Source organism: Chironomus tepperi, unplaced genomic scaffold (assembly GCF_022539635.2).
Source record: "Chironomus tepperi strain 1889 unplaced genomic scaffold, CSIRO-AGI_Ctep_v1 contig_376, whole genome shotgun sequence".
Lineage (NCBI taxonomy): Eukaryota > Metazoa > Arthropoda > Insecta > Diptera > Chironomidae > Chironomus > Chironomus tepperi.
Genome location: NW_027226498.1, coordinates 3136013 through 3155037, shown reverse-complemented (window position 1 = coordinate 3155037; position 19025 = coordinate 3136013). Strand labels below are relative to the sequence as shown.

General features: G+C 29.6%; 1 protein-coding gene across 1 annotated transcript in view; it reads left to right on the top strand.

The window, feature by feature from the left end:
• The window catches only part of cpo (couch potato), a 75967-nt gene that overhangs the window by 7544 nt on the left and 49398 nt on the right, over positions 1-19025 (top strand). Inside the window, exons 2-4 of the mRNA XM_070647148.1 lie at positions 6468-6520; positions 7887-8024; positions 8233-8982. Of these exons, the coding sequence (XP_070503249.1) occupies positions 6485-6520; positions 7887-8024; positions 8233-8982 (924 nt within the window). The 5' untranslated portion in view covers positions 6468-6484. The remainder of the gene's footprint in view (positions 1-6467; positions 6521-7886; positions 8025-8232; positions 8983-19025) is intronic.

Here is a 19025-nt window from a genome sequence, read left to right as displayed (position 1 = left end):
GGTTTTGCCAAGACATTTTGACATTGAGTTTTTAGATATTTTTATTCTGCACTGAATGGCAAATACATATTACTTTTGATAATTAAAGCTCAAAAATTTAATTTCTGAAGATTCTTAAATTATTATTTAAAAATTCATTTGAATCTGCACAACATTTAACATTGATGTCAAAGTATATTGCGCTCTGAATTCTCAAAAAAAAAATACTTTTTCAACACGTTCTAATTCATATCATCACACTCAAGTATGTGTACATGAGATCATATACAAAATAAAGAAGAGATTCATACAAAGACACAAAGCCATAAGACACACAAAACAAGAATAAAAAAAATTGAAAGACAAAGTGTAGAACACAACAGCGGAAGAAAGAAGAGAAATACTGAAAGAGTGAATAGAAGCGATAGTGTCTAAAGATCAAAAAGCCTATGATATATAATTTATCTTGTATGATAATTTATGAACCTTGATATGCTTTCCTTTATCTTCCTAATTCTCCTTATCTAACTCATTCCTCCAGTTCATTCCTTTATTTCATTCAACTTCTTTTACATCATTTACACCTGAAGAAATGAGGGAAGAGAGCCTGGACAACCTCATTGTAATGCCAAGTAACTCTGAAGAAAATATACTTAATACATGATACACTCGTGTTATGGCAATTACATGAAATGTTTAGATAATAATAATCGATATATATCTCAGTTTAATGAGGATCTCGTATAAATTAGAGTGTATTTAGATAAGTTTGTTGATAGATTTATGCATAATGTTAATTATTTCATTCGTGAGATTGGAATTAAAAGAAAAAATATTACTATTATTTATATTTTTGAGTATTTTCTGAATACTTCATTCACATTCATACTCAATTATTTTAATTATCAGTAATTTCATCTCCAATGGTGATCAAAGCAGAGTTGTCAGATAGGTGCCTGTGGGTAGGTGCCTAGCTGTATCATGGTAGCTTTTGACTTTGTCTAGGCATTACCTATTGAAAGGCAAACAAATTTGCCTACTTGTAGGCTTACCTAGTCAAAGACAAAATCTAGACAAAGGCACTGCCTAGCCAAAGGCAATAGTATTTGCCTTTGCCTAGGCACTGCCTATAATAGGCATGTCTATGCCTAGGCAAACCTAGCATAGATTTGAGTAGGTGCGTGATTTTTTCTCATTTTTACAAAAAACACTAGGCACCTACCTAAATCTACGCTAGGTTTGCCTAGCCACAGGCATGTCTATTATAGGCAGCGCCTAGGCAAAGGCAAAAACTATTGCCTTTGGCTTGCCAGTGCCTTTGTCTAGATTTTGTCTTTGACTAGGTAAGCCTACAAGTAGGCCAATTTGTTTGCCTTTCAATAGGCAATGCCTGTGATAGATTTTTGCCTTTTATAGCAAATTGATAGGTGACAACTCTGGATCAAAGTAATAATTTTAATGTTCTTTTGTTGGAGTGTAAATCAAAAATACTTATTAAAGTATAATTAAAGACTTCTCACGGATTTAATTTAATAACAACGATATTTACTCTTCAGCGATCAAAACTTATATGAAAGGGTCTAACAACTATAAAAGGGAAAAACAACTAATTGTAGATGCAAACAGTTCAAATATAAAATAACTGTTAGTACATTCTCAACATTTTTTTTAAATAATTTGGATCATGTGATTATTTTTCTCTCATTCCCACTTCTAAACAGCTTTAATTGAAGTTCAGTGTTGTAATTTTATTCAGATTACATTGTTAGTAAAGCCTTGTATGAAATCAGCAATAAATTTAAATAGTTATTAACAATTTCTTGTATTGAATGATGCAAATCTAATTTTTTACATGAATCAAAGGCTTATCAAGTCTCAATATTTTTGTATTTAGAGTAATTGAAAAATATTGAAATTTTATTTAATATTTACATACTTTCTGTGGGGTTTTGGATTTGAAGGTTTTTGTCTTTAATCTTATATGCTTCAGGTGTGCACAACGAATTTGAGTTCAAATTTCTTTTAAGACAATGATTTGAGTCGTGTTTAAGCTCTGATCTTGATTCAGGAAAATTTAGAACAATTTAGAATAACTTCAATGTCCATAGCATACAATTATCTCATACCCACCATATGTATCAGTGACTTTTAACATTGTTTCAATCTAATTCTATTCTGTACGACATAAATGCAAAGAATTTATATTTAATGAATGAATATTTCATCACTCGAGTAGATGAGAGGAATAGAAGGAAAAAATAATTGAATTAAAAAGAAAGAATGAGAAAAAAACAACACCAACCTACAAATAATAATAATGAAGTTTACTAGATCTTCTAAGGCCTCCACATTAACAACAATAAAAAGATACTTATATACAACTACAATCATTCTCGCGATTCCTCTCGGCACGTACAATATAATACAGAAATGTAATGTATATAAAATACTTAATAAGCACAGTCAGGCAGGCATGCATAGACGTATGTATGTATGTTCAGACTCTATCTGAATGCTGGAATGAATGAATAAAATATAATTCTTTTAATATCTTGTTATGTAAGCAAATCGAAATTGTTGTTGTAATTGTTAAAGACATGCAATGAAATGGTTCTAAAAAATGCAAATTCATACGCGAAATAAGAATATGTTTGTGTTCAGTAGCCGCTACATCTCTTCACATTTCTTTATCAAATTATCAATATTATTGTTGCTAAAAAAATATCAAGAAGAGGGATATAATTGAAGAATAATGTCTGTCTCGGTCGCATTCTTTCAATTATGCTACATAAATGCAATTTACTTGCCTAAAAGTTCAACGAATTGAAACGAGATTTAATTGATAAAATAAATGAAAGAAAGAAAGAAAATATTGCCATTATTTACATTTTGAAAGATTACAACTCATTTATAGCTTACACACACTTGTTAATCTACATAATCATGAATTTAAATTAATTTTTAGTCAACAGGTTCTTGTTTTTGTATGAATGAGTTATTTTAAGATGAGAATTTTAGTTTTACGATTTTAGGGATTTCCATTGTTTTGTTATAGTTATAAAGGATTATATATATGTGTTCAGCAAAAGTTTGTGTTAATAGAGTCAATTAGTGTTGTCTTTTATTTTCTATTCCTTTGCTTTGAATAAAATCTTGCATCCATTCTTCAATTTCACAAATTTTTAATATATTTTTCTAATGTTTTAAAAATAAATAAACTATATTTTGAATATAATCAATCAGTAAGGTGTGAGAACCATGCCGACAAGAACTATTAATAGACATGTTTCCTCAAGTAAAAATTTTACGCATTTTTCATAAAAATGCTTCCAGTTTATCCAACCATAGTAAGATTTTTATTGCCTCTTATTTTGCAGAGATTTACGTTCTCTGACAAGTATGGCCATATATGCTATGAATAGCTCGTTGTCAATACGTATAAAATATAGTAATCTGAAAATATCTCGTTGTGGCTCAAATAATCGAAGACTTTGTCATCTGATGAAATTATTGTCTCTTATCTCTTTTTCTTGAGTTATCTCAACTATGCACCAATTTATGCTGTCTAAATAAAAAAAAAAATCAAATATCTGAAAACAAGTGAAAAACTAAAATAATTCAATTTGATTAAAAGTTTAAAATTCACTTTCAAAGTATCGTCCCAAGCGTGAGTCAATGAGTGCATATAAACTTGATATCCTTGATATAAAGTGGATAATTTTTTTCATTACTTGCCGCAATATATTAAGAAATAAAATAATAATGGCAGTAATAATAAATAAATCTAGCTTATAATGAGAAACTTGTCACCAATGACATCCTCAAATATATTTCACTTCTTTTCTTAAAAATAGTAATAATTTAAATTCTGTAAATCTTCTTTCCATCATGTGCCCGATTTAATAAATAGCGATTCACTTTGAAAGATGATTTTCATGTCGGCAAAATCATCAATCTTTTCTGTGCATGTATCATGCATTGAGTTTAGTGGATTAATAAGTTCTGAATATTCCGTGCAATTTTAGAGCATAAAAATAGTAATAAAAATGTCTAAAACTAAACTTCTAGTGATTTTCTAACTCACTTCCCTTTACAGTAAATACAATACATAGAGTAAATAGAAGAGAGGAAAAATTCGAATCGTATTATGTGGTAAATTGAGATTGTGAATCGTGAGAAGGTTACCTGTATCTTATTTCATGCTCTTTCTTTCCTCGACAAACCATACTTAGTTATGTGCATTTTAAGAACTTTTTAAAGTTTACTCGCGATATTATATACAACAACCCATCATCGTATTACACTATAAGCTCGTTACTTACAACTTGTCCTAGACATTCAAATGCTCACTTACATTTTCTTCTTTGTAGAATTTCGAATTCTATAATTTTTGCTCCATTTTATCGATTTACTAACCTTACCTTACCTTTACAACCTTCATCTTGCATTCACAATTATGCTAGATTAAAATCTTTTTTTTTATAAATAATCTTACGTTTTTACTCTCTCGAAAAAGTTCTCTTTTTTGCTCTTTACCTTTACTCTTTAATGTTGATTGATTGATGGACGTCACTCACACTTAAAACGTGTATATTAACAAAGCACCACACGAAGATTAAGTATGCGATTTTTTGTTACTGGTACTGTTTAGAGCTATGAGGGAAAGAATAAATGAATTGAAATAGAAGTAAGGTTCACTATGATTTGGTCTGTAACTACAGACTTTTAGAAAGGAATTGATGATTGTTGCATGTGATATTCTCCTTAGATATTGTCAAAATTATGACAAATTGATTATGAGTTTTATTTTATTACTCAACAGACAATGAGGTCAAATTTTCAAAACATTGCCATATAAATAATTAGTTCCTCATAAATTCCTTTCAAACGTTTTCTTGATTTTAAGCTTGTCCTACGTCAATATTTCTACATTTATTAACTAGCATTATTTCAATATAATCTCAGGATAAGCCCTCCAAGCCCTTCCACAGACAACTTCATTGCTTCAATTCCCAAAGAAACAGCGGAAATATTTTTTTAAACTCAACGAGTATACCTTACGTCTGAAATTAATATTTGATGTGAAACTTTTTTCAATTTTATTTCTTTCTCGTTCTTCATTTCACTTGTTTTGCTTCAACAAAAGTTCATTCCAACTTTTTCACTTTCTTTCTTTCCTTCTTTCATGTTCATCTGTTATTGATTCTAATATACAGTCTACAGAACGGAACAAGTAATGAAATATTCTTTAATTTCATGGATTACAAAGTAACAAGAATGGAACGAAAAATATTATAAAAAAAGTAAATTCTTCACATCTTTCCTTTTTATTATCCATCTTCTTTCTACTTTTCATTTAAATGGCTTAAAATTAAAAACTTATGTTTTGATTTGCTAACGATAAAAGCATAATATATAAACACTCCACAGATGTTCCACTGTATGCGTTTGGAAGTGAAATTTATTTCTTTTCTCGGTCTTTGAAAATTAATTTTCCATGAATGAAAATATTAAGTATTTGAATTGTGATGTTGAACTTCTTGAGTCGGTTTAATGTGTATACCGTAATCTACAATATCTACGGGTATTCCTATCACTTAACTTGGCTCCTTCCCCTGCACTTACCTTTACTCAAGGTAGATGTAGATGCCGTCTAAACTAAGGTTTACCCTAGGGATGTAGATGTAGATAAAGGTATATACTGAGGAACCGGTCCCTAATTTAAATCCTATAGTATTGCTCTGATTGTACTGATTTACGCAAGAATTCAAGGTGTAATAAAAATTTTTATGAAAATTTAATCACAAAGGAATTGCAAGAAGAAGACATGATTTAAGAAACTGGCAAAGTTTCGTCTATATACAATCGTTTAGCATGCTATCGAAGTATTATTATGAATATATATACAATATTTTCTGTTAGTATTCATTTACTATAATATTGTGAACATCACCTGAGATTTTCCTTTTGAAGATTACAATTGTGAAGCGTTGGCACGCGAAGCACTGCTACTTGCTATATTAAATCCAGAAATATGAAATTTCAAATAAAAAAAATTATATTATTTTTAAGATGTAGGTTGAAAAGCAGAGCTTTCTATAGATAAAGGAACAGATTTTTATCGAATTAAATATCTCAATATAAAATTGCTTTACCTTTCACGTATTTTTTCATATCTCTCTTCTAACCTTTCGTCCATATTACGCCAGAAATTTATGAATTGTTCAAAATGATTTTATTTTCTTTGCATTAACGCTTTCGTACACAACACTGAGATGAAAAGTTTTTATACACATTTATTTCTAGTGTAAAACAATTAAATTGGTCCATTTTTTTAACATAAGTTGTCTCGTATGTAAGCTGTGTGTTGGTTTTGCATGCACTTTGACTGACTGATTTATTTCATAAGCAAAAAAATATTGGAAGATTTTCAAAATTATTTAAAAATTGTTAATTTCGATTTGGATTAAAAAATCTTAATTTTTTAGATCCATCCTTTCATTTGATGTACTACTCAATTGTTCCGATCCTATCTCCGAAGGTACGTTCTAAAAATATTCATGAAATGCACGTCAAACCTTATATTTTCGTCAACTTTCTTACTCATTCACTCTACTTTTCTTTCTAAAATTTTATTGCTATTCCTCACTCACTTGCGAGTGTTCGTAAATTGTTCCATCAAAAAGCTAGCAAGAAATACTTAGATACTTTTAAAAAATTAAAGAAAAAAGCGTAAATAAAACAACAAAAAATAACATAGCACCATGTTCATGACTTTTAAGCTTCTAGAAGAACAAAAACGAAACAAAAATAAACAAAAAAGAACTTCAATTAAATTAGTTTTGAGAGTAAACTTTTTTGTATTCTCTACCATAGAACTTTAAAATTCAACGCACGATCGAGCGCATTTTATTGTTTGACACGATGTGATGATGATGATTGCTTTGTTATTGTCAAGGTCTTGGGAAATTTTTGTTAAGAAATCTGTGTTAAATTTTAGATTTTTGAAGTTTTCGTTGCTTTAATCATTTTTAAATGAGATTTTATAGCAAGTTTTACAATCTTGTGGAATTCAGACCTATAATAAGTTTAAATTATTTCTTGATATTTTATACAGCAGAATAAAATCTATCTCACTTTTGAAACCAAATATCTAGCTATAAAAAACACAGATTTTGTTACTGAAAAAGTCATTCAAATGTTATTGAATTGACTTTAAAATATAAAATTAGGACACACAATGTCAGTAAATGGAAAATTTCCACTCCTATACTTTAAACCTTGAAGATATTACGAATGCATGCTAAATTCAAAATATCTCCGATCATTTAAGGAGAACTTCTTCCTACAAAATAAAAAAATTCAATGCTGAATGTGAAAAGCATGTAATGCAAGTTTTTGTAACCCATGCAAATCTGTCAAAACATTTGACATTAAATTTGTCATAAAGAGGTTTATAGCAATTTAAGAATAATTATGAAACTTGATATCTATTTCATTGCATTTCAATTGAGTATGTCGAAATAATTACTGTTGAAATAAATTGAATCCCGAACAACACAAGTTGGTTAATCGATCTAAAATCCGACACCAGACTGGTGTGACTCTGGCACAGTGGCAAATTTCAAAATCGAATCCGACATCAAGTCAGTGTCACGCCAGCCTGAAGCCGGATTTTCCTTTAATTAACTAATTTGTGCTATTCGGGTATGTTTATGATTTATTGGCAACGAATAACCGCCAATCAATTTTATTCTAATGTGTAATAATTGAAAAAGTATACTTTTAATAATTATAGAATCAATTTCTTACTGTTCTCTAGAAAGTTTTTCTTATATGAACTAGAAATTAATTTTGATTAAAGTAACCTTTTACTAAAATTCTTTTTTAATTTTTTTTATTTGCAGATTTTAATAAACGAAGCAAGAACGAGTCGAGCTGAGTATAATATACCACTGGGCCAATCTATTTTACCCACGGATTATTTAAATAGATTCACCATTTCGTCGTCAGTGGCCAAACGAAGGCCAGCTCCGCAAATAACGGTAAGTTTATCTCATTTCATGTTTTTATGTTCATCAAAATAATTGAAAAAAGCTTTTGGACATTATGAAATACTTCAGTACGTCCGGAAATGAAACAGAATTTCATTTCATGTATTCATTCATTCAATTTGATATGTGCGTAACATATATTCATGAAAATTCAGTCTAACATGATTCTCTATTTGTATGATTATCATCATCACAACAGGTAGCGAGCGCCCCAACTCAGGTATTGTCACCAAAGAGATTACGACCGGCGTCAAATCCTCTTACATTGACACCTGCAAATCCAACTGTCGTATCGACACTACCGCCTGTGATTTCATCACATATTCTAAATAATAACTACTTGTTGGCATCACAATCAGCAGCCGCCGCAGCAGCAGTAGCAAACTTTCAACATCCTCATCATCCTTTAGCGCCTTTTCATCATCATCATCATCATCATCCACAAGCCTCGCCTATATTACAGAATTTGCCATTACCACTTGCTGCAAAATCGCCCGCATTAACACAAATTAATTCAATTATTACAACTTCAACGCCAACGGGAACAATTCCAACACAAATTCCCAACTATATTGCAACAGCTCAACATCAGCAGCAACAAATCAAGTCAATTAATACATCATCGAGCTTTAACCCATCACAAGCGACATTAGCAACACAACAGCAAAATAAATCAGCTATTATAACAGCTTCAACACAAGGATTAGTACAGAATAATTGTAATAACAATAATAATACAACATCCGCATCAAATATAAGTGTTGCCAGCAATAATAATTCAGTAGCATCATCTGCGACGACATCAACAATAACAAGTTCAGTAACAACACCAAATACAACAACTAACAATAATATGGATCCAGTCGGACAAATGGGACAAAATCCCATGCAATCCCATCCATTGTCACAATCAATGGATTCTGTGAATACCGCAAGCAATGAGGAAGAGGTGAGTGAAATTTTTTTATGTCTTTCTTTTACGTAAATATGCATTCAAGTAGAAGCATAAAATAGACTAATGTCATAAAGCGAGGTGCATTTAATAGTATATTTGAAGGGGTTATAACGCAATTTAAATTATGATTCCTGAGCAGAGTTGTCAGATAGGTGCCTAGTTTTTGTCATTGTCTTGGCAAATCAATGGGTAACAACTCTGTTGTTGGATACCATAAGTTTCTTTTCTTATAAAAAAAAATGTCAACAGCTATTTAGATTAAAGAAAAATGCTATGAAAGCAGCTAAACATTTTTACACAATATGTAAGTTTCCATTCAACAACCTTCAAACTCAATAAGCAAAAATGAGTCAAAAATCGGATTTTTACACTTCAATTTTGCCTGTAAAGACTTTCTAAACTTCGCAGCTGAAACGTAGAAAATGAAATGAACGAGAGCAAAATAAATAGCTAACGACATGAAGTCAGTAGAAGTAGCAACAACGAATGGCTTATTAAACTTCTTTTCTACTTTATCCCCATGCTTGAATTACTTCTGATGTTAATTGATTATAATGGAAAATTTAACGGTCGTTTATGATAAAAGAATTTTAAACTTTTTCAGCTGAAAATTCCCATTGGAAATTCTTTATGGCTTGAATATTTTTTTAATCAAATTAAAACAGAATCTGTAACTCCATTTGTGTTTTATTCATGAAACAGAAAAGAGGAGGAAAAAAAATAATAAAACCTCAAGCAAAATTTATGTTTGTGAAATTTCATGTTTCACATTATTAAAGATCCCGTATAATTTCATTCTCATGACGTTCTTCATAATTCGCTACATTTTTACTGTGTTTGAAATTGGCATTTATGTCTTTATAAAAGTGCAAGAGCATCTCTCGTTCATTCATTCTATTTGGCGCGTTATGATGCAGATATACATTACATATCTGATTCTATCCATCGTTCCCTACTAGCCATATTTGCAGTTTCGTATTTAACACTCTAAACATTTTTCCCTGCATAAATTTTCCATGGTTCTATAATAATGCCACTATTGTCGTCGACGTTATCATGTGTACAGTAATGTCATGACACTTTTTTGATATGTTTGTTTATTATGTAATGTACGCGCAACATATCACATATATACGAGTTTAGATGTTCCCTTTTTATATTTTTTGGATTCGGTGATAAAAGCAAAAGCAGCGGTTTGTAATTTATGAGAGAATATGATATTTAGATTTTAAAAACTTTTTGTCGGGATGCATGTTCACATCGAGTGAATATTAGAAACAGAGTAGAATAATGAATTTTCAAATTGTTTTTTGAGGGTAGAACTAAGCTCTTGAATAATGTAAAAGTAAAAGTTTAGATGAAATTATTTTTGGGAGAAAATGTGCATTTATGCTGATTATTGTTGTGTAAAGTTAGTTGTAAATATTTGAAAATTCATAAAACTTCAACTTTAACCTTTTAATCCAAACAGTTAAGAACTTTCTCACTACAGTAAATAAAGAAAATATTTCACGACCGTACATTAGCAGCTAACAGTATGCATCGATCGATAAACATAAAATAACATAATCTTTAAAACAATCATCGAGTTCCATAAATCTCAATCTGGAAATAATTATACCCAATGTCAAAAAGCAACAACAAAACAAACAATAACTCATTCACAATATAAGTGTGTATGTAGTAATTTGCGAGATTTATCAGTAATATTTTTTGTGTGCAAAAAAGCCACTAAAAAGCGATGAAAATAATTTTTTATATTGTGTGTGTTTCACATAGTTCCAGAAAATAAAAAAATTATATTACAAATGGATATAGAGAATGATTAAAATAAGCGCGTATGCATGGCCTAAGTACTGATATGTATGAGAGACATATCTACACACATTAAATCTCTTTCCTCTCACCGCATACAAACTGTACATAAAACATTAATATTTGAACTTGCATGGATGAACTGAATGTGAATTATAGCTGAAGAAGCATAAAAAAGTATATTTATGCAAATCGAGGTCACCAGGTCGAGTGTACTCGCTGATGTAATGAAGTATGGAAAAAAAATTTCATGCGAATTGAAGTTCAAGATCTATTTTTATACATTATTCAATGTAGATGAGTGTAAAATTGAATGAATGAAGAGAAGATTTCATTTTTCACATGATTTTAATAATAATTAGTGATTGACGGTGGAAATTGAGAAGCTTACATTCGCACACTAATGTTGAGGAAATAATGATTCTAGTTCGGCATGGATTATAAAAAAAAATTTAGTTTTTCAAAATTTTAATTGTTCAACTGAATTTTTAAAATTTTTAAAAATTTGAAATGTTTACAGCTGTAAAATTTTAATGAATCCGTGACTTCCTACAACAAATTTTTAAGGTTATGTTCTCACATGAATGCAATATTTTACTACCTTAAAATCAAACTACAAACGTGATTTCAGTCGTTGTAATGGTGATAATAAATCTAAAAAGCACTTATTATTATTCAGAAATAACAAAAAAATCCTTGAATTTGCACATTTTACAAGATGTAAAGCGAATCATTAAATCAAGCAGTCAAAATGAACACAAACATCAATTATTCCTGAATAAAATTACGTCAAATATTTATGTAAAAATTTGCATATAAGCGAAGAGAATCGACCTAATTTTAATCTAGAAATGAAAATACACTACAAACGCATTAAAAGATTGATTATATATAACTTAATGTATCTACAACACGCAAATCAGAGCAGGTAGAATTGTGAAAATCCTGGGAAAATATTTACAGATTTTGCAGAAAGACAATTGAATTGTTGACTTTGTTGCTTGATAATATTATGCAGAAAATTTCTCCCTTCCTGATTCTAAAGTGCTCTCTTTATGTTTCTCTTGTTCGTCTACTGCCATTTTCTATTGTTATACATTTTACAACAAAAGACAATTCAAATATGTATTCCATTTTCATATACAATCTCTTAAGAGAATTGTAAAAAATTTATTTACATTCAAAATGAATTTAATTGTTTATGCAAAAAGAAAGAAGAAGCATCAAGAAGTCAGGAGAGAATGAAAACTATGCCATCGAAGAATGATAATGTAAAACATATGTTATGTTACTATTTTGTCATATAATAATTTATTACATCTTACAACTTAACGATCCCACTACCATAATACTCAACATCACCTCATAAAAATATTTTGAGGTTAGGAAGACAGGAAGATAGAACAAGAAAAATGTAACAATTATAAAGCCATAATAATGTAAAAGTTATTGATCGTAAATTTCCTAAGAGATTTCATGAGGCAAGTCAGTGAGAAAAGTTAATTGCAGTGGTCCATAAAATGTTATGGAAATTGTTGGAAACAGAAAAGAAAAAAAAATTTAAGCTCTTTCGAACCCATCCTTTTCCTTGCGCCATTAGCCAGGCTTATGAAAAGCAGAACATGCAAAAAATAAAATGATGGGAAAATATATATGGTAGTCAAGTGGATGAGAAGAACATGTATATTGTTTGGACTATAAGGAATTGAAAATATAATATTTTTTATTCAAATCGACCACCTATAAAGGCTTAACAGAATTTTTTACGGTAGTGCTTATGTATCAAGTATTCGAGGTTATATTTATTAAAGCGTCAAGAGCGCAAATTTACGTTTTATCCTACCATAAATAAATTAGATCAGAATCTGAAAAGAACTAAGGCTTTGCTTCTTCTAAGAGGTTTTAATCTATCCACGTTTTTTTTATCGCACATGAGACTATCAAAATTCTTTTTTAAGAACACACAACAAGCTATTCGAATATTTTTTTATCTCAAAAATGTAATCATAAATCAACCTCGCAGACTCGACACAAACAACCCAGTTATCTCCAAATTTCATTTTGTTATTTACCAACCCAAAGTTTGATCATTCAACCCTTAAAGATCGTAAAAGAATAATTAAAATCAAAACTGACTTATGAATTCATGAAATTTTGGCTTAAAAAGTCTTTTAAGAGCTTTTAACAACAACAAAAAAAAGGTATAAAAAGTTAACTCATTTGAAAAATTTATAACACATTTATTGATGATGGGCAAACTCAAAGTTTGGACTGCGAACGAATGAAAAGAAAAAAAAATAATATTTTTAAAGTGTCGATATTTCATCTATTTGCGCAAAAAAAAACATCTGTTTGGGCTTGAAATAAAATGATTTATCGGTATGCGAAAAAAAAAATAAGAAGCACATCCGACAAATGATTATTAGCAGTTCTTAGCTCGTTTGCAATTACTAACAAATAGTTTACATCTGTGGTGGGCAACATGTGTGTCGCGGTATACAACCACCCAAATGTTTTTGTAAATGCCACGAACCCGTATGCCGAGTGCGGCTTCGGACGAGAATTTGTATTGAGGAGAATCGCAAAGAATGAAAAGTTGTCCACTCCTGCTTTACATCATATGTTCATCATCATGAACTTTATAGCATTTTACATAGAGTAGTGATTACCTGAAACTTCTCATTTCACCCAGTATGATATAGAATTGCGGTGAAATATTAAAACATTTTTATAGCCATTTATAAAATAAACATTTTTGCACACTGGGGACGAGAGAATGATAAAAATATTTTTTTACTCATTCCTTCCTCTTCCTTTCAGTCTTCATTGTACGAGAGCTGCTGTAGCTTTACTTTTTTATGCAAGATCACAAAAGTAATAACAAAATGCATTAAAATTTTAATTACATGATGGTAACATAGAATGAATAGAATGAATGAAAGAGGAAGATGTAAATAAAATATGAGAGAAGAAAATTGAGAGTTAGGCGAGTTTATTAAGGTTTCAGTAGATAAAGAGCATGATTGAGGCTATTTGAGGTTTATGAATCAATTAATATTTGAATTTGCTGAATTTACTTTTCAATCATGATAAAATGCTTAATATTTTCAACCTGCAACAAATGAACAAAATTTTGTCAGCATGAAATTCCAGAATGAGGTAATTACTGTATTATTTCCTGCAAAAATGAGCTTTAAAAATTATAAGAAAACAGCGATGTTGCCAATTTGTGCAATTCAATTACACAACATGATGCCATTGTTTCTTTTTAGTTGTAAAAATATTTTTTTTTACTTTTTCTTCCTCAACTCGTTCTTTTTTTCATTAAATTGTGATGAAATTAATTTTAGTATATTTTTCTTAGTTCTCTCTTTATCTCAATTAAATCTTATGTCATACAAATAATTAAACGTGGTTTCTTTGTAAAAAGATAAAAAAAATTGTTTTTTAAATAAATTAAATAAACAAAAATACTGAATATGCTATAAATTCATTGAGTTGCAATATCCAAGACCTAATGTACTCTGGAATTTTACCCATTTCACCACACCTTTCAAATCCTAACACTCGAATTAATTTAATGATTAAGATAAACCAAAGTCAAATCATTAAACTTAACCTTGCATCAATCAAAAATAACAAAAAAAAACTAAATCGATAGTATATTTTTAACCTAAACTTTTCTCCTTAAACTCATTTTCATCAACGAAGTATTACACAATCAATCCTTAATGAAGTTGGAAAAAAAAATTGCAAGCTCATTGAGTAGAAAAAATTATCCAAAAACTTGACCTATAATTTAGTCATGTAATTTTTCATATTGTAAATTAATGTTAATTTTACTAATTAAACTTCTCGGATATTTCATTAGTAAAAATTGCAATTAAATCAATTTCATGATCTAGAACGAATGAATAGATTTATGGTAAATGATTAGAAATTTTCTAAATTATATGTTTATGTGCAAAGCTTATGATTGAAATTACATCCCACTAGTATGAGTTGGCATCGAGAAGAGCCCACGTCGATAATATTTTAAGATACAAAAGTAATGATTAGATGCAGAGATAGAGTTTGATGTCGATTCAATTCCATACAAAATTCGAATCCACTTCGAGCTCTGTGCTATATGGCTTACAAAGATCATTTTCAGATTGACAATTGTTTAAAAAAGTTTAGCAAAAATTTTAAGCAAACCACATGTTACAACTCTGAAAAAAAAAATTAATTTTCCCTAACTAAAATTTCTCTTCGTGCATGCGCATGCATAACTGTTCATCAATCCATACTCAATAGAGAAATTTTTCAATATTTTGATTCTTTAATTCATAATCGTGCTAGAAAATTCATGTAATATACAGCGTCAAATTATTTGTCTAAGAATTTTAAATATATTATTTTACTAAATTTATAAGAACAAAACTCGTCGATTATTATGCACTACGGATGATCACTATTTCTAGATACAATAAACTCACACGAATTTCTCATGGAGGCGTTCTATAAGCCTAACAAAAAAGTAAAGTTGTTCAAAATGATTTAAGTTTTTTAGTATGTTATATGGCACGCAGCAGACCGAAAAAGATGAATGACTCAATGCCAATGATGTGGTGAAAATAAAATATCAAAAATAAAGGATTGTCTCTCCAAAAATGGATTAAAATCATTAAATGTTTTGACGGTCGTTATTCAAAATATGTAGCATACATTAAATTAAGAATAGTTTGTTTTTGTTGGCAATGCTGCTGTTGCACGATTGTTGCTAGAGTATTTTTAATGATTTTCTGGTAAAAAAAGTGAAACTGACAAAAAATTGAATAACAATTCTACCAAACTTAATTTCCAGAGCTCGAAGTTGACTCGGATTTTTATAAAAAGTCGACTATACGGATTTTGTATTGAAAACTCTTCATTGAGATCTTATATTTTCTTTAAAAATTGAGCAACACAAAATTAAATTCCAACACATTTAACTCAAATTCGAAGATCATTCATTCAATCGTTAATGGAATTAATTATAATTAAATTATTTTGAAATAAATTACTTCACCCCTCTTATACGCCTCATTTCTTTCATTATCTACTTTATTCCATTTATGATACAAACAAACTTATCAGCCTCAGTGTCGAGCCAATAAATTTTATATAAATTAAATAATTACTTTAAGTCAGTTCATCATTTAGAATAGAGAGTGTATAAATTTGTCGATTAGTCTCAAGTAACGAGTTACAGACAGTCAACTACTTGTGGGATGAATAAAGTTGTTAATAAAATCCAATTGATTTCCTTCATTGCAATAAATATTTTTTATATTTTTTCTTGCTCTAAAGTTAAGTTGCTCGCTTTATTTTTGTCTAGATCATTTTCTGGAAGTGAGTAGAAAGTTTTATTTTATATAATTAATTTATGTTTCATTCGCACGAGATAAGATAACAATAAAAATAACGTGCTCAATGATGCGCTCATGTAAAACCACGTTTCGTTACTCTTCTTTTTGAGTAAAAACAGATAGATACCGATACATGCATAGGTTGTTGATGTTGAAGATATTATTTTTATTCATTCACTGTTTTTGAGGTTATGAGAACTTTTTTACTATAATAATTTGCATCTCCTTGGGAAAATATTCGACAATCTATAATTAAAAACGTGATTTATCTCATCAATTTTTAGGCACAAATAATACTTAAATACAATAGAAATACAAAAACAGTAAACGAGCAATTAAAAATTATTTTAAAATTTTCGTTAATTTGTCATAGGCAGTAATGTCATCAAAATAGCTCTAGAGCTCAATGATCTTAATAGCTAAAGGGTTTTTAAGCAATATTGTTAAACTTAACTCAAACTTCATTTAAACAAAAATTTAATAAATTTTTCTAGTGGTATATTTTTCAGACCGTCGTCTATTGTCACACAGGACAATTCAATTAATTACCTACATGTTCAGCAATTTAGTAATTAGTATTATCTGAAAAACTTGCCAGTCTAATTCCGGATAGAGAAAAAAGGCCACATATATATAATGATGAATATCCGATACATTTCTAATACACAACAAATGCATAATAGTGGCGACAAGCAATCGTCTCTATTGAACAACAAAACTGTACCGAAATGTAGCATTGGCATAGTAACTTTATTCTTTGTTCACACTATTTTCTATCATCATATGCGGTTATTATGATTTCTTTTTCATACTGCTCTCTGTGTGGATATAAATTTTTATAGGGTAATGCAGAGTTGTAGATTGTGATATGCTAATTTGCACTTCAAATTTCCCTTATTTAAAAACTTGGCTAGGAATCAAATCAGCAATTCAATTCTTGTTAAAAGTTTAATGTTAGTATTCTTGTCGTGATGTTTGAATAGAATTTCCTAACAAGTCAACTCTGAGTATAAAAAGTTCAAGCAATATCCACAACTCTTTTCATTCTGGTTTCTTTTTTCTGCCAGCAAAAAAGAAACTATATAGAACGAATAAAAAAAGGTAGATTATACATAGACATAGAAGAAATTGTATCGAGAATTATGGCAGAGAATAACTAAGAATAAAAGGCATAAAGAAGAACTATGTTCTGTATAATGCAATACTAACAACAACAACAAAAACTATTGAAAATAAAAATTGTTGATTGTAAAATTGAGTTAACGAAAAAAAAAGGCAAAATGAATAAAAAAAGAGTTCAACAAACTTAATACGTTTAGCCATTTTACCATTATTACATTCATGACTCTCTGATTCTGACTCACACATAATGATACATAGAGAATCCGTAGCCACAAAAGCAAAATAATGAAAAGCCACACTAGAAAAAAGTAGAGAAAAGGGAGAATAAATGGAGAAGAAACATATAAAAACTAAGCATAATATTAAAGTGCTTCTTAAAACCATCTGAAGTACATAGGCGCACATAGCGAGAGAGAGAGAATGAGGATGAGAGAAAGAGAGACTTTCACATGATGCGAATCAAATGTAAAAAGATTTTATGGTGAGAATTGTTGTGGTCAGTTAATTATTAATTTTGTAGGAAGCTAATGAGATGAAAAGATTTTTTGTGATTATTCTGCGAATCGAGTATAATTGAGGAAATTTCGTCGTTCTTATATTGAAAACAAGCTTAAAAGCATGAAAGTATTAGAACTGAAAAATTCGGAAGCTTAAATATATTACTAACTTTACAAAATTAGCTATAGCACTCGTTTCAAAAATGAAGCTCTAAAGCTTTTTTATTCTCAAGATACTTTTGATCAGTGGTGGGCAACCTATGTGAGGCGGTACACTAGTGTGACTCCAAACTTGTTTGGAGATACCACAAACCGCATGTCATGTGCGATTTTGATGGAAGCTAACCACTTTAGTGTGCCGCGGCTCACAGGTTGTCCACCGCTACTTTATATTGTTTTCAATATATAGCTAAGCAACATAGATTTCTCCTAATTCCATTTACATAAACAAAAGCAATCGATAACATTAAAAACCATGACAAAGTTTTATTTATCATCTTATTTTGATACAGATCATGACAAAGAAAAAAGAGCAACATTTATAATCCTATTGAGATAGTAATATCGTTGTTATTCAGCAATTCAATAGAGTGAGATTTTTGAAAACTCAACGACAGTAAAAAAAATTAAAGAAAAATACAGCAGAAGGCAATTTAAAATCCATTTAAGAAAACAATTCCAATTCGAGTAAAGCACTCATGACTTCTTAATTCTAAATTCAAGGCTTCAACTCCCACGCCGTCGCTACAAAATATGTATTTGATGTGTACGACTTTAAAATTACTTACAGTTCAGGCACAATGCTCGGAAATGGATATAAAATATAAACAAATTGAATAAGAAGAAGTAGAAAAAAAATCTCTTCATGCACTTTTGGAGTTAAAAAGCGAGTGAGAAGAGAATTACGGTTGAAAGTAAATGCTTAGATCCTCTTCGTTATTTTTTATATCTACCATATTTGAAAGAGAAATATACTGCAGTAGAGTAAAAAGTTTGTCTGGATTAATTATACCATGACAGTGATTTACTTTGAAGATTTACTGTAGATGTGGATGGTAAAAGGGATGTGAGCTGAATAGTTGGTCGTACATATTTTATTTTTGTGCATTATGACAAAACAAATGTAAAATTTGTTGATATGGAGCTTAACTGATACTCCTTAATAGGCAAAGGACGTGCTTTGAAGAGCAGAGTAAGTTAAAAGCTCACACGC